The sequence below is a fragment of the Ostrinia furnacalis genome, unplaced genomic scaffold (assembly GCF_004193835.3).
Source record: "Ostrinia furnacalis isolate ACB-3 unplaced genomic scaffold, ASM419383v2 OfSCF0373, whole genome shotgun sequence".
Taxonomy (NCBI): domain Eukaryota; kingdom Metazoa; phylum Arthropoda; class Insecta; order Lepidoptera; family Crambidae; genus Ostrinia; species Ostrinia furnacalis.
This window is the reverse complement of record NW_021130612.1, coordinates 564,582-580,330: the sequence shown is the minus strand read 5'-3', so window position 1 is coordinate 580,330 and position 15,749 is coordinate 564,582. Positions and strand designations below refer to the sequence as shown.

At 38.7% G+C, this 15,749-nt stretch overlaps 1 protein-coding gene across 1 annotated transcript in view; it reads right to left on the bottom strand.

Moving 5' to 3' along the window:
• Positions 1 to 1,080: 1,080 nt before the first annotated feature.
• Positions 1,081 to 15,749, bottom strand: part of LOC114361372 (uncharacterized) — a 43,738-nt gene continuing 29,069 nt past the window's right edge. Inside the window, exons 9-29 of the mRNA XM_028316369.1 lie at positions 15,119 to 15,399; positions 14,111 to 14,310; positions 13,401 to 13,568; positions 12,538 to 12,681; positions 12,087 to 12,165; positions 11,451 to 11,602; positions 9,135 to 9,171; positions 7,366 to 7,931; positions 6,923 to 7,087; positions 6,285 to 6,602; positions 5,888 to 6,071; positions 5,576 to 5,817; positions 5,298 to 5,490; positions 5,015 to 5,204; positions 4,839 to 4,939; positions 4,455 to 4,631; positions 3,826 to 4,010; positions 3,424 to 3,591; positions 2,550 to 2,696; positions 2,037 to 2,124; positions 1,081 to 1,958 (exon numbers count right to left, since the gene is read on the bottom strand). Coding sequence (XP_028172170.1) covers positions 1,467 to 1,958; positions 2,037 to 2,124; positions 2,550 to 2,696; positions 3,424 to 3,591; positions 3,826 to 4,010; positions 4,455 to 4,631; positions 4,839 to 4,939; positions 5,015 to 5,204; positions 5,298 to 5,490; positions 5,576 to 5,817; positions 5,888 to 6,071; positions 6,285 to 6,602; positions 6,923 to 7,087; positions 7,366 to 7,931; positions 9,135 to 9,171; positions 11,451 to 11,602; positions 12,087 to 12,165; positions 12,538 to 12,681; positions 13,401 to 13,568; positions 14,111 to 14,310; positions 15,119 to 15,399 — 4,277 coding nt within the window. The 3' untranslated portion in view covers positions 1,081 to 1,466. The remainder of the gene's footprint in view (positions 1,959 to 2,036; positions 2,125 to 2,549; positions 2,697 to 3,423; positions 3,592 to 3,825; positions 4,011 to 4,454; positions 4,632 to 4,838; positions 4,940 to 5,014; positions 5,205 to 5,297; positions 5,491 to 5,575; positions 5,818 to 5,887; positions 6,072 to 6,284; positions 6,603 to 6,922; positions 7,088 to 7,365; positions 7,932 to 9,134; positions 9,172 to 11,450; positions 11,603 to 12,086; positions 12,166 to 12,537; positions 12,682 to 13,400; positions 13,569 to 14,110; positions 14,311 to 15,118; positions 15,400 to 15,749) is intronic.

The following is a 15,749-nucleotide window of genomic DNA, read 5'->3' as shown; positions in this document are numbered from 1 at the left end:
TTGCTGCGACAATGACAGATCCTTTGCTTTGCTTTCCAGGTACTTCCTGTGACCTTCATCAGATCATCGGTCCACCTAGTGGACACTACGTCTTCCGGTCCTTGGTCGTCACTCAAAAACATTTCTGCCCCTCTTCTTCTTTTTTTCCTACTTTTTAAGAATGTTCATTTTTTTGTATTATTAAATAAATAAATAATAAATTCTTTATTGAATAACTTATTTGACAGTTTAAACTCTAGGCTAATCTTGCACTATCGTAAATTCAATTTAACTTATTATCTTTGTTTCTGTGTTGTACAGACGAAAGGACGTCAAGACTGAACATTTCCATTGCAAAATAGCTCCTATTACATCTACTTAAGATGCCAGTCCTTCCTTCTTCTCTTGCAGGCTTATTAGGTAATTTAAATCAGTATTAACTTGCTATGAACGACCCGTTTTGGAATTGTTATTTCTAACAATCTAATAAAACTATTTCTAACATTTTTTCATTTGAAACTTCACTGTCTCAGTTATGTATAATACCTAACTTAAGCCCGATATTTTGCTTGCCTTGATTTAATTTCTGATCTACAAAGACATTGATGATCAGACATAGGTATTGCTATGATGCAGTTCGGTAAAATTCTTTGAGATCAAATGCTACAAGGAAAATGTCTGATATTGGTATTTTCGAGTTTAGGATAATCGCATCTATCGATTTGATGCGGTTTTAGCCGTATTGCTATGAGACAAAAATTTTGGTCGTGGGCTCTCGTACTATAACCAGAAAAAATCGAATTTTCCTAAGGTCCGACCGTCGACCTTTCGCTTACTGCTCTATATGTAGATCTGTAGTTATTTTAATTAATTAATGACGATGTAAATCAAGAATATCATCAATGCAGGCTCTGGCAGAATGTTGTTACAATCATTGAAATGTCGTAAAATATTTTCGTTTTATTCTATCAAATCAAAAGTATTCCAGGGGTGTTATAAATGTGTGTGTTTGTAATAAATCCAGCTATTTCGATAACAGTTTTTGCTTGTCTTAAAATAAAGAAGAATTATTATATTTTTCTCTCATTTTAATATAAAAAAATATTTCCTATTTCATAAAAATACTATAATATCATTAAAATAAAATTATAGTTCCTACCTACCTCATTAAATACAATCCTAAATGAATAAGAAGATACGTCCTACTTCATAAGTGAAAAGACAATTCAGTACATCGAATTTCCCTTTTTCAGGGGGTTGTTTTAATAAGCCGGTAATTACATTTAATTATTGGTATTAAGCAGCCGAAAATTTGTCACTTATCTTCGTTAATAAAAAAATATACAAAATGTGTACTTCTAATGTTACATTAGCTCTTAATATTAAGGTATTTTTTGATAATGTTATCTTGGAAATTATTTCCACAAACATAATGTTGCGAGCACAGTAGGTAAAGGTATGCAGCATTCAAGCTGACTAATACTATTTTAGAAGGCTACATTTACAGCCGCAGCGAAGGCAATGACGACAACTGATAACAAAGCTGTGTTGGCGGAATCTGGCTGCGCAGTAGTAGCTTCATCATCCAAAGGCGGCGTGGTTGGTGCGTCAGTGAAGATAGGTTCAGCAGTGATGATAGGATCAACAGTGATAGGTTCACCAGTGACGTTAGGTTCAACAGTGACGTCAGGTTCAACAGTGACTGGTGAAGACGTACTAACGTCCACCTCCTCAACCGGCAACTCGGGGGTAGTTGGCTCTACCAACGGCGGCGCTGTGACCGTGACCGGTTCTTCAGGGACGACGGGTTGAGACGTACTGGTTTCATATGTCTCATCACCCTCGTTTAGGTAATACTCTATGTCACTTTGAACGTCGGCAGCCCACTGGAGCGACTGGCGGGTGGACTCTATGCTGTTGTAAATAGAACTGTAGCTGGTGCCAAACACGTCCATATTAGCGACGACCCAGTCTTCAAACTGAAAGCAAAAATATTTTGTGTTGTTACTTTATTGTACCAAAAATTGTGATGCGTAATAAAATGAATTAGCCATTACATCTTCAATCTCTTGGACAGTTCTCAGCCGAGGTGTGATGTAAGACAGAGGAGTGGCATAATTCACAGGAGTCAAAATCGTGCCGAACCTGTAACAAATAATGAATTACGACTTCAATGACATCGAAATCTTCTCCAGAATTATGACATGAAGGCACATCAAATTTTTTTTTTTTTTTTNTTTATTTATTTTCCATATAAATACACACAGTAAACATTAATATTTTCTGCCAAACTGTGACACAGTTTGTCGGCAGCAGTTCTAATAATAATAAGGGTAAATAAGGGTAAGTAACAAAAAAATATAGTCCGATTTGATTGTGAGTCCGTATCTATTGCTCGAATTTACAAAAACTAGAAAATGACATAGTTGTTTTCAGATGTAATGTCGACGGTGCACTAAACACTGGAGCAACATAAATTATTGTTGTTTAATAAATAAGAGCGATTTTGCAACAGATGTGAATAGTCTGAAGTACTTTCGACTTCACACTACACAACGATTATCACTCACGCGTTAGCAACAGCTATGATGTTCCTCTGAATGTAGCGTAAGACGATCTGGGTGTTCCCTTCATTGCCGTTGACGGCGACATTATAGGTCCCTGTGTAGTCCTGCGATCGGATGATGTAGTTGTCCTCCACTATCGCGTCAAGAAGCCTGAAAAAAAGCTTTTGGTTACAACAAAAAAAGTTTAGAAAAAATATTAGTTGCGTTTTCGTGGACGTTGCTAACAAGTTCCCGTTTAATTTGGAAGTAAGTAATCCTTTGTCCCTCATTGAACGTCATTTGGCTGATAAAATTGGGAAAATACTTCATTTAGATTTACTTAAATAATCGTCAAGGTAGAGACAGATAGAATAGGTAAGATAAACCAAACCAATTGCACAGCGTGCTATGGAGAGGGCTATGCTTGGTGTTTCTTTATGAGATCGAATCAGAAATGAGGAGATCCGTAAATGAACTAAAGTCGCTGACATAGCCCGACGGATTAGCAAGCTGAAGTGGCAATGGGCAGGGCACATAGTACGCAGAACTGACGGCCGTTGGGGCAGCAAGGTTCTGGAATGAAGGCCGCGTACCGGAAAACGCAGCGTGGGACGTCCACCCACTAGGTGGACTGACGACATCATAAAGGTAGCAGAAAAGCGCTGGACGCAGGCCGCTACCAACCGGGTAACATAAAAACCATTGGGGGAGGCCTATGTTCAGCAATGGCCGTCCTATGGCTGAGATGATGATGATGACGATGATGATGAAACCAAACCAACTCATATAGCCTGCGTGCGCGATGGTTTGGCCAAACCTTAATGAATTCAAAGTTTTAACAGGTATGAGTAGTAAACTTACTTAACTTTTTTTTATCTAAATAATATATTTAACTTACCTGTTAAGCGCAGCCTCATGAGGTGTACAACCCAAGGTTTGAAGTATCAAGATTTTCTCGGTATAAACATTATGGTTCAGGAAGCGGTTCCAAAGAAAGTTGAAATCCTCTTCTGTACCTTGACGGAGGGCATTGCAATAAACCCAGGTACGACTATCAACTGGCACTCTAAAATGAAAAAAGTAGTTATAAAAGGATCAGTTTAGTTAAATTACCAGTAAAGCATCAGATTTGTGATAATCAGACTCCCAATTCGTGAAAGATCTATCAGCACTATTGCACATCCAAATTCCTTCTCAAGATTTTCTTCATCTATAGTTTAATTGAACTGTGAATTGTACGGAGTCGGTACTTAACGTGCGACTTATAAAATATAGTACTTAGTCATTTGGAGATACATACTCAATATTAGCATAACGCAATAGTTCAAACTGGCTGACAGCAGCCTCGAAACATGCGGATACGTTCAAGTTGCACATGAAGGGTGCCAGTTGATATCGCAGGTACGACTGCATGAACGATTCGTTGGCGATCGGATAGTAAGTGATTTGGCTCATCACTGTGGTCGCCCATTTTATTATCAGCTCCTGCAAAAATATGGCTAAGTTTGAGGACACAAAAGTAGGTCAGTCAACACACCATTTTTGGACAATTCAGTGTATTGTGATTGGATTAAGCGAACAATTAGATGTTAGGATAATGAGCATTATTGGACGTGTGGTTCTGGCGGAGTTAAACAGGACCATTTAATTTCCACTCTGGTGGGACCTCAGGACTCTTATGTAGTAAAAGACGATTATGAGACAAATATACGAAAATCTAGGCTAGTCCTCATTCCGTTTAGCCAGAGTGGGGAGTGTAGGCCAACTTCCTCTTAAATGAACTGATGAATACTTTGGTGTAATTACATAAACTTTCCTTCGCTGACACTAGTACCATCCAATAGTTCCATGATGTAACTACTGATAATAATTTACATCATTAGTTCCATTTAAAATGGAACTCGAAATAATTGAACTATTTATACTTACATCAAGATCACTCAGGTAAGAAGTACCAACAAGTCTGTTTCTGATCCAGTTAAACCCAGTGATGGCGGCTACCCATGGCGTGTATTCCGTCTCGTTCTCAAGGAAAGACAAGATGTTAAAAGCTCTGGTGTAAGTCATGAGACCAGAACGGGCGAATTGAAACACGTCGTTTACAATCTGAAATATTGATAGCAATTATTACCCCTGAATACTTATAATTATGTATCATGGTATAATCCGCAGCATTTTCGGGCCGAAAACGTTTTTATCAATTTAAACCGAATAACATTGATACCCAGCTGTCTACGTGTATATTTAATGATGTAGCACTTTTACTAGACTTGATCATGTCAATCCTGAAATTTTATGAAACGTTCAACAAACCTGAGCCCTGTTGTAGTGGTGGATCTGTGTTCTGTTTGGACCTCTCAAAGCGTTGATAATTAGGTTCCATGAATAGTCATCGTAGTTAACTCGGTAAAAACCTGCCAAGACGCACAAAATGAATTGAGTTTTAGTTTTTTTTACTCAAAAATAAATAGTGCTTACGATGTTCTTACCAGTTTGCTGTTTGTTGAAAATGACCCATTCATCACCGGTGCTGTTGCGGTTAATGACAGAAACAGCATCTTTGATGATATGAGTAGGCTTAGTATCTTCGAAGTCTGGGTTACTGGCCGTAGCAAACGTGATGGGAACGATCCAGTTAGTTGTAGTTGTAGAGTAACCGCTGTTGATGTTGAAGCGGCGCTATAAATGTAAAAATATAATAGGTATGTTACATGATTGTAGGTAACAATTGATGCAGGTGAATCAATTGTACAAAATAAATGTAAGATTTACCTGATAGATCATCATCTGGCCAGTTTGGTGGTCAACCTGAACGTTGAGTACTGGATGTCCGGCCTGTTCAGTCCAAGTTTTGTAATAATCAATAAAATTGAAATCGTCTCCGTACTCCGAAATAGCACCAGAAGCCTCAGCCTCGGTTTGAAGAGCTTCGAAGAGATGAATGGGCAGTGCAGTGTCGAAAGATCTACGAGTAAAATCAATATTTTTTTTATAACCGCTCACATGCACACTGCACATAATAATAATTAGGCAAAACGTTTTACAGTTACCTTTCAGTCAAGTAGCGCCTTAATCCTTCTCTATGAACATCAAATCCTAAAAGATGCTCAGTCTGCCTGATAATTGCAGCACCTTTGTTGTAACTGATCGTCGAGAACATACTCCTGACTTCAGTGGGACTATTAATGCCAGTGGCAGTTAATGGATGAGGATTATTAGCGGAGTCAGTGAGCAATGAAGTGTGTACTTGCTCGTTGACAAAACGAATTCCAAGACCCATATACTCTTCAACCTAGTTTCAAAACACAATAATTAGAAGTTATCTTAATAATCAAATGATTGTTTTCTAAAATATTGCATACCCAATCTGTTAAGTAATATTGGTAATATCTGGCGAATCCTTCGTTGAGCCACAACACGTCCCACCAATCGCAAGTGACGAGATTACCAAACCACATGTGGGCGATTTCGTGGGATAAGATGTAAGCGATTCGTTGTAGGAAGTGGCCGTCTGTGTGATCTTGATCGTACATAAGGTAAGCTTCTCTGTAAATGAAGGACTAGTTAGTGGCTAAGATACGATAAACGATTTTTTTATTTTTCCAAATTCAAATGTTTTTTTTTTCTTTAATTGCATTCTTCAGTTACTAAAGATTTTTCGGCAACAGTTCTGAATGAAAGAACCATAACATGAAATTTTACAAGTCTTATGACAAACGTCCCGACTGATTTTTTTTTATAATGATGCCATAACTTTACCTATAAGTTAACAGTCCCCAGTTCTCCATAGCCCCATCAAAGAAATCAGGAATGGAAGCCTGTGTCATCTTCATGTTAGGGTGAACGCTGTAATAGTCGATGGCTGTGTGATTGCTCATTTCAGCCAAAAGATACTGTCCAACTTCCAGCGCATACTCTCCTTGATTAGCGTTAATGGCGTTGGGCCGAGCGATAACTTCATAGAGAAGATTGCCATTCACATCAAACACCTCGCGTGTTTCATACTCAGCCACTATTATTGCCAGAAGATATGTAGACACTACTGGTGTAGTATAGAATTCGTCTTCTTCGTAACCACTGCAAAATAAAAAATGAAGCGATGTAGATAGAGAAACTAATTATTATAACCGACGACAGACTTAATAATAGTAGCTTATTTTATTTATAGAGCACTGACTCATCATAGTTAAGCTCTAGAAGTCCACTGTTGGACTTTAATGCCCTTTACATCGAACAAAATAGATCATGCAATCTTGTCGTGGATTTCTGCAATCTTTTTAGTTCGGTTCGGTTGTCGTTCGCGGTCGTTACTCAAGAGATTCCCTTTATTAGACTGTCTAATGCCACTACAACTTAGAAAGCAAATTATACGCCATAGAAATCTTTTTTACTCTTACTCAAATGTGCTATTTCTGGTCTGCTGAAGCCTCATGCCTGACCAACTGGTAAAGGTGGAGGGTCTCCTGACAGTGATGCTGAAGGTAGCCTTGAAGCTGGGCTCGTCATAGCACGGGAACGCCAGGCGTGCAGAAGTCGCTTGAAACTGGGTTGAAGCCATCCAGCTAACCGATCAACAAATAAAGTATTGAAGCACTTAAGCCCAGAACAGACAGTAAAACGCAACTGCAACGAAACTGCAACTATGTGATGATTCTGATGAATGAAATTAAAACTGAAAGTTTCAAACTGGTCGCGTCATGTGTGGTCTCTCAATGGACGCTATGGCAGAAACTGCAACTCAAAAGTAACTAGCAGTTGCAGTTTCGTTGCAGTTGCGTTTCACCGTCTGTTCTGGGCCTTACACGAATAGATAACAAAATAAAAGAATTTCGGAATATACCTCTCTGCATCACTGGCGTTGTTCCTATACCAATTCTGGTAAATTCCGTACATATCAGTCCTCAAAGGAGCATTGAAGACGATGTTCAGTGAATAGACAACTCTACTCGTTGCATTATATTGAAGGGCGCCGTTTGTGAGCGTGATCCTTAAGAAATGATATTCTGGCTGCAAGACGAATGTTTGTGGTATCTCAGTGTCCTCAAGTTTTAGCACAAGCGATGTAATGTTCAGGTCGTGAGCATGGATGACTATTTCGTTAACATCTGCTTGAGTGGCGTACAGTTGGATTTCGACCTCTCCCGAGAAGATATTTGCTGGTATTTCAACCATCCACAAGATGTTGTAGTGTTCTGGTTTGGTCGTAGTGGGTAATCGGTAGGGGCTAATCGTATCATCGGATCTAGACAGTTGAGATAAGCGATCGAAATCATCTAAATTCTCGAAAGGTTCACCTTCAAGTTTTTCATCCCCGAAGATGGTGTTTCTGTATGGGGGAGGATCTTGTGGGAATGCGTGAGCTGCGATGCATACAGCGGCCAATATTATTAAATTGAGCGTTGCCATCTGTAAATAATTTCATATTTATTATTGTAACCTTAACCCTATGTAATGTAGTTCGTCCAGTATGCCTACAAGTTCTCCTAATGTTCAAGCTTTATAGCCTCCATGATAATCTTTTATTATTTCATTGCACTTGAATAATTTTTTTATCTTAATTGTCGTGTATAAATGTTTTATCGTAATCCAAGAGTTCAATCTAATAATTTGCGGGTGTGGGCAGTTCACTATAAAGATGGCTTGTCGGCAAGATAATAATACACTTTAGGTAGGTATTTTTAATCAAATCAAACTGTCCTAAGATCTAAGCGTATCTTGATAACGGTGGTCTGAAAAAGTAGTGACTACTTATTAGGAAATCTGATCTGATCTAATATTAGGCAATAATTTAAATTTTTAACTTGGCCTTTAATTTTTTGAAAATTATATGTGCTGAATTCTATTATAAACTGGTAGTCATAACTACCTATAAATGAATAATCGCAGGTCTGATCATTGTGGAGTGCAAACTGACGATTTTAAACTTAACAGTTATGATGACCACCAGCGACTGACAGGGCCTTACTAAACGACCTTACGCAATCCTGGTGAGTGCTACTGATTCAGCGCTTACCAAATGGCGCTACTGTCTTAACCACTAAACGAGTGTCAGGAGCTTTCGCTACCACCACTACCACCACCATCTTAGCCATAGGACGTTCACTGCTGAACATAGGAACAACTGGAAGCTCTTGGCCTGTATCTCACCTGATGGTAAGTGATGATCAGGCCGTTTCTTTCGCTACGCCCTGCTCTAACTGGTGAAAGCAAATACAATAGCCCTAATTCCTTGGGGAACCGCCTGATGATCATCTTTCGGTTATAAAGAAGAAAAATACGCTATCGGAACTATTCCCACCTCTCGTTCTCACCGCTACAACTGTGTAGCCAGGATCGACAGCTTGACTGCCAATAAAAACCCAACCAGTGAAGGCCAAACCTGTCCCGAGTGAAAGTTAAACTGTCGTTGGACCCGCAACGAGATAAATCAGAAGAACATAGGAATTAGGAGTTCGAAGTCGCGGGAGGAGCCTGGATGCGGGCAGCGCAGGACCGTTCATTGTGGAAAACCTTGGAGGAGGCCTTTGTCCAGCCAGTGGACGTAATTCGGCTGAAACGAACGATAAAGTACGCTGTCGCTTTAAGGAATTACACTGCCTACAGACTCACCATTATTGTAGGTGACAGCACGCCCGCCCAACCACGACTGGACGGCAATTAAGTGAACCTTTGGCTATATCTGATTACCCTAGACCAGAGCGGCTGAATCATCACTTTATCTTATTGCATTAAAGATAAAGATAAAAACCTGTAAATCTAATAAAAATATAATATCTAACGGATTATGGGTTAGTACACATTTTTTTTTAAAAATAAGCTCGTATTTACCTCGTAGTTATAGATGAGAGTGGATTGGGACTGGTATAAGTAGGTACTTCACCATCGATTTTACCTATATGTATTATGAAGTAAGGTATTGTTATTAATAACTAATAATAACGTCTCTTTCCATTGATCAAAATTATTACTGTTGAGACTACTTTCTTCTGCCTCTACCTACACCCCACAGTCGGGCATATGCATAGACGAACACCCGTATTCACAAACATTACTATGAGGTTTCCCAGTGCGCGTCGACGACGCACAGGATGACACATGAACCAATCACAGAGCTCCATTCGACGCTGTGCGTTCGATTTACTAATTCACTAAAGCAAGCATTGTTTGTAAATACGGACGTTACTTTGTTTCTTTTTTGTTGAATCCAGGTTCATTTGCCATGTTTCAGTGAACTTCTCTTTTTATAATTTACTAGCTTTCCGCCCGCGGCTTCGCCCGCGTGGTTTGTTATTCCATGTCTGATTCTTTTTTGTTATACCACGTTTTATAGTGACTGACGTTTCATGTCAAATCACACGGGAATGCTGTCGAACGGGATAAAAAGTATCCTATGTCCTTCTCCTGGCTCTAAACTACCTTCCTGACAATTTTCAGCTAAATCGGTTTAGCCGTTCTTGAGTTTTAAGTGGAGTAACTAACACGACTTTTTTTTATATATATAGAATACGGGGTGATTTGAAATTGGATAATAATATTGAAATAAAAACTATTTTCTTAAAAACATACTCCATTTATTAGGAAAATTGTTATAAATATGCCACTCTTTGAACGCCATGTGAGCAATCAAATCATTTATAGCCCACAGGAGTTCAAAGACACGAGTAAAATGTTAGCGTAAATATGTACATAATTTTACTAATTAAATTTCAATCATATTAAAGGGTTATCTAGTACTTAGGTACAGAAACATTTGCATTTTAAAAATTATCAGATCCCTAATTCTATGTTTATGTTTAAGAAACAAAAATTGTACTAAAATACATTGTACATTATTAAACAAACATTATGTACTTTAATTAAATTAAAAGAAATACAATGGTTCTTCGTGATAGAGACATATTTTTGAAAATTTGATTGATTGACACTTAAAACATGGTGTGACAATATAAACACTTAGAAAATGATTTGGATCTAGAGAACTTAAAGTAACCTTAATTAATAACATCTACTTACAAACTAAATTAATTTAATTATCATGTAATTCAATGAATAACTATCCTTTTGCTAATTGAGTGAACACAAAATCATTGCTGACTTTCGTATTATTCAAAATGGCTACTGAACTCATTTAACCTGTGTCAGAACTCTTATGGGAAACCATTTTATTTTGGAAGAAATATTATGAACGAAAAATAATCATGATTAAAATTCATATTTACTCGTAATGGGGAACACTTTTACATTTTACAATATTGCTGAATATAATAAAAGTTGTAAGTTACAATGAGCATAGTCGCCATTTTAAATAATCCAGGTAACGATATCGTCACCCTGTATAAACAAAAATTGTACAAAAGAGATTGTATTATCAAAAAGTTTTTATAGTAGTCGCGTGTCGCTATTCAAGATAACTCGATTAGACCGAATAATTACGACTATCCTATCACTTTGGTATTTATTTCGATTTAACGACTAAACTAATCCAGTTTTAAAGTGACTAGTGGGTTTTATAGATGCTCTATAGCTTCACAAGTCCAACATTCGATTACCAAATAAACAATACGTACGACAAATCCATTATAAATTAGCTACATTAAAAAAATAGATGCTACATGTTTACAAAAGTAGTCTGGTCAAGCATTTGTTACTTCTTAATTGAAGACATCAAAAACAAAAGAATATTGTGTATGAGTTTTATCCTGATTCACCGCATCATAACTCAAATATAGATGAATCTTGATTCATTCTGATAATGAAATCCGATTTGTTCTAGATTTTAGAATCCACGTGAGACTCATTTTAAATATTTCCATACTGAAATAGTGTAACAGCATTAAAAATATTCGCTTTAAAAAAGTGCTAACCATAATCTCCAGAAGCGAATGTGCTTAAGCTAAACCGTTTATGTCTAAAGTTCTTCCAGGTCACCAGGTCTTCTCCTGGTCAGCTGCCAGGAGCCAGTCGACTATGACCTGGTAGTTGTTCTGCATCCATTGCACGTTGGCTGCTGTGCTTTCTAACACCTGCGATACTGGCCGACCGAGCTCTGTGCACGATTCTGATATGAATCTTAAGAGCTGGAAAGAGGATGAAAATAGAAAAATTAATCGATTATTTAGGGATTGTTTTGTATGAATACTTCTTATATTAACTTTTGTAACCAATCACCAAAAATTCCAGGGTACAAAATATGAATTTGACGTCTCTAACTGGTGAAGTTTGTAGGATGGCAAAGGATTGATGGATTTATGTTGTACTTTCACGTAAAAGCAAGAACTACTTAACAGATTTTTATGAATATTTACAGTATATTGCTTGTACATCAAAATAACATAGTTATGGGCTACAAGTCATAACGATAATGAAATTGATTAGCCAAATTACTACGAATAGTGTCAAGTAGGTAAATCTATCTCTGATCAACTGAATTTCATGCGGGCAAAGCCGCGGGCTAGAGTTTGGACCATATGGGAATTCGGAAACTCCCGTTTTCACATCGCAAAAAAGTGGTCTTTACTACTACCCTATGCTTATTGAGAAAAACTTTAAACAAAGTCTTACCTCGTCGTATTCGTGTTGTTGATTCAACCTTCGCGTCACCACTTTCACGATGGTGTTCAGCGTTAGAGCAGAGTTCACACTGTTAAAGACAAAAGGGGTTATTGTTAAGGATAAAAAATACTTATCATAATTAATTTTATTGTTGTTTTGAATTTACAATTCCTTGGAAATATGTTTACAACTTTATGATAGCCTGAAATTAATTTTATACCTATACGGTGCTTCCCCTTAAGCCCCGGAACTTCAGAAATTAAAATATTAGCGATTTTTTGTCGGCTGATAGTTTAATCGTGCCGTTAATCAGTATGAACAAGTAAGTACTAAATCAGTGCAATGTGAGTACTTATGTAAGTAGGTCACATTTAGTATCGGCCGATTCTTCATTACAAATCAAAAGCCTGCCAAACTATTGTCCGATAAAAAGTTTATAGTTTATCAGGATTAAACTTACTAATTCTTAATCCTCTGCCAGTTGGCTCGCACGAAGTTGAAGGCTATGGGTTGTCCGATTGCTGAACTGGCTACAGCTGAGAACACTCTCACTGTGTCCTGCTTCCGAATACCGCTGTCGTTCCTCAATGAGAGCTCGAGGTACCTGCAAACAGGAGTGATTTTATATCTTTAAAAGGTACAGCCATAGCAGTTTAAAATCCTATGCAGTCATACTAAATAATAGAGTCACGAGCTTTCAAAAATCGATTTAATCAAATGGGTCGTATTTTTTTTTATTTTTGAGAAATAAATTATTGATAAACTTAGTAAAAAACCTTAAGAAAAAAACCAAACCTTCCGATATTATAGCAAGTGTAACCCTCAGCAACACCCACCTGGATGCCCGTGGTCTTGTGGACACGGACGTGGACATTGGAACAAAATAATACCACCACACTCACCGGTACAGCAAGTAAGGAGCCCGCGTACAGAATAGTACAGTCAACAATAGCTCTCTCGCCGGCGCGCTGGCCAGTCGGAACCGCTCCAGTACACAGTACTGCATGAGTCTAAACAAGTAGCCAAAGACTTACTGTACCGGTAAGTCCACGTACGTACAGCAAGTAAGGAGCCCGCGTACAACCGAGCACAGTCAACAACAGCTCTCTCTCCGCCGGTGCACTGGTCACTCGGAACCACTCCAGTACACGGTACTACATAAGTCTAAACAAGTAGCCACAGACTTACCGGTACAGCAAGTAAGGAGCCCGCGTACAGCCCAGCACAGTCAACAACAGCTCTCTCTCCGCCGGTGCACTGGCCACTCGGAACCGCTCCAGTACACGGTACTACATGAGTCTAAACAAGTAGCCACAGACTTACCGGTACAGCAAGTAAGGAGCCCGCGTACAGCCCAGTACAGTCAACAACAGCTCTCTCTCCGCCGGTGCGCTGGCCACTCGGAACCGTTCCCAAGCGAAACGCCACTCTCGCGCACCGCCCGCTTGGATACCCACACAGTATACAGTACTGCGGACGTCGGCATGGATACTAGAACAAGGAAATGCTTTACAAACTGCCAGATCCTATTGTTAACAAAGTAGACTATAGTAGAGCTGTAATTCTACTACTTATGAAGACACTGACCGTCGTAATACGAAAATTCCAGCCAACTTCCAGTCAGAAGTCAGTCAAGTGTCACGTGACCGCTGTCTGGCTGGCCCTAGGGGATCCTAATACGGAAACGCAAGGCAGTTTAGTTTAAGGCGTACACTGACTGGAATTAAGAGATCGTAATAGGCCTGCAGAACTACCTATTCAGCATTCGCATCAGTTGTGTAATTGAATCTCAGCGCAAGTTCAAACCGCAATATTAAATTGTGCTAAATGAGATTATGAAAAACATTTTAGCATTGACAGGCGGTTTTGATTTTGACTTAAGTTTCCTCAACTTCACTCCTTTGAAGAACGTGATTAACTAATTCTGTAGCAAAAAAAAATCTGTGTCAAAAAGAGTTCAAGAGTCGGAGTCAAAATAAAAGAAACTAAGACTCTTAGTTTCTTTTATTTTGTCTAAGAGTTCATTAACTTACTCGTTGTACGCATCAGGGTTAGGCGTGAGCATCCAGTTGGTGTACATCCTGACGGCATGCTCCATGCAGTCCACATGCTCCAGGTGACAGGCCGTGGACAGCAGATCGGCTCTTTGCTGGGCCCGCACCACGCTCTCGTTGGCTGACACCTCCCAGCCGAGGTCTTTGACCGCACCGTCGAGGAGGCGGAGCACGTATCGCTGTGAACATCATCATCAGCTAGATCAATTACGCCCTTATATACAAACATTACATGAGGTCTCACAGTGCGCGTGGACGCACAGGGTGACACACGAACCAATCACAGAGCTCTATTCAACGCTGTGCGTTCGATTTGCTGCTTTACTTAAGCAAGTATCGTTTATGAATACGCGCGTTAGTCTCAATTGCAGAAAGACGTCCCTCTCTACCAAAGGCAACGGATTTTGTTCAAAGTCAAAATTTCTTTATTTGTTTGGACTAATAAATAGTTCTTACAAATCGTCATTTTGCTCTTAAGGAGCCTCTACATGTCTCATAATCTTTTTACCCTACCACCTGTTGGGGCGGCCTGATCATCATATATGAGTATTTCTTTCTCCCTTAGTTGCCTCTTACAGTATCCACGGGAAGAGTTGGGCCTATTCAACTTTACTGGAACCACATGGCTGACATTTAGTAGGTACTTAAAATATCATCACTTCATTATTATGGCATACTTCCCCAACTTAATTACATACTCGAGTAATCAGCATTATTCATCAATAATAATTTGATAACTCACACTATTATCTTCAAAATACTAACGTAAAATTAGATTAGATTTGTTCTCTATCACAAATTATCTACATTTTAATCAGGATGATGATGTCTGTAAATTATATCGCAGACTTTAACGAAAAGGCGACAATGTAGCCCAACTGTTTTGGCATTTGGCACTTGTTCAATCTCTGTCGAACATTTAGTTTAGTGAACCAACAACCAACAAAAGCAATTGAATAAAGTCATCAAGATTTTATCAAAACCAACCTTATACTCCAAGTAATAAGCTCCTTTCGACAGCATCATATCAATATACCCCAAAGCCACCAAACCAGCCTTCCAGGGCACATAGCTTCTCTCATGAGTGAGGTAGCTGGTGATGTCCAGAGCAGTTCTGTAGTCCAATCGGCCAGCCAAAGCCAGGTTCATAGCATCGTCCACAATCTGGGCTCTGTTGATGGGGTGGATCTCTTGGAATCGAGAGGGGTTGTTGAGGACCTCGACTAGCATCTTCCAGTTGCGACTATCATAGTTTATTCGATAGAAACCTGTGAAAATTAATGGTGGAAATGATAAACTTAAGTAGTACTAATCGCATCCTACTAATATTCTAAATGCGTTAGTTTGGATGTCTGGATGGATGTATGTTTGTTACTCTTTCACCCAAAAACTACTGAACGGATTTTTATGAAACTTTACAGTATTATTGTTTATAACCCAAAATAACATATAGGCTATAATTTATGATGTTCTGTGACAAACTAAATTTCACACGGGTGAAGCCGCCGGCAAAAGCTAGTTAGAAATAGTTTCGAGATATGGTAACCATTTAAAAAAATGCTGCTGATATAAAACTGAACTGACTCAAGCATGAGTCATCTCATTATAGTTCCAATAT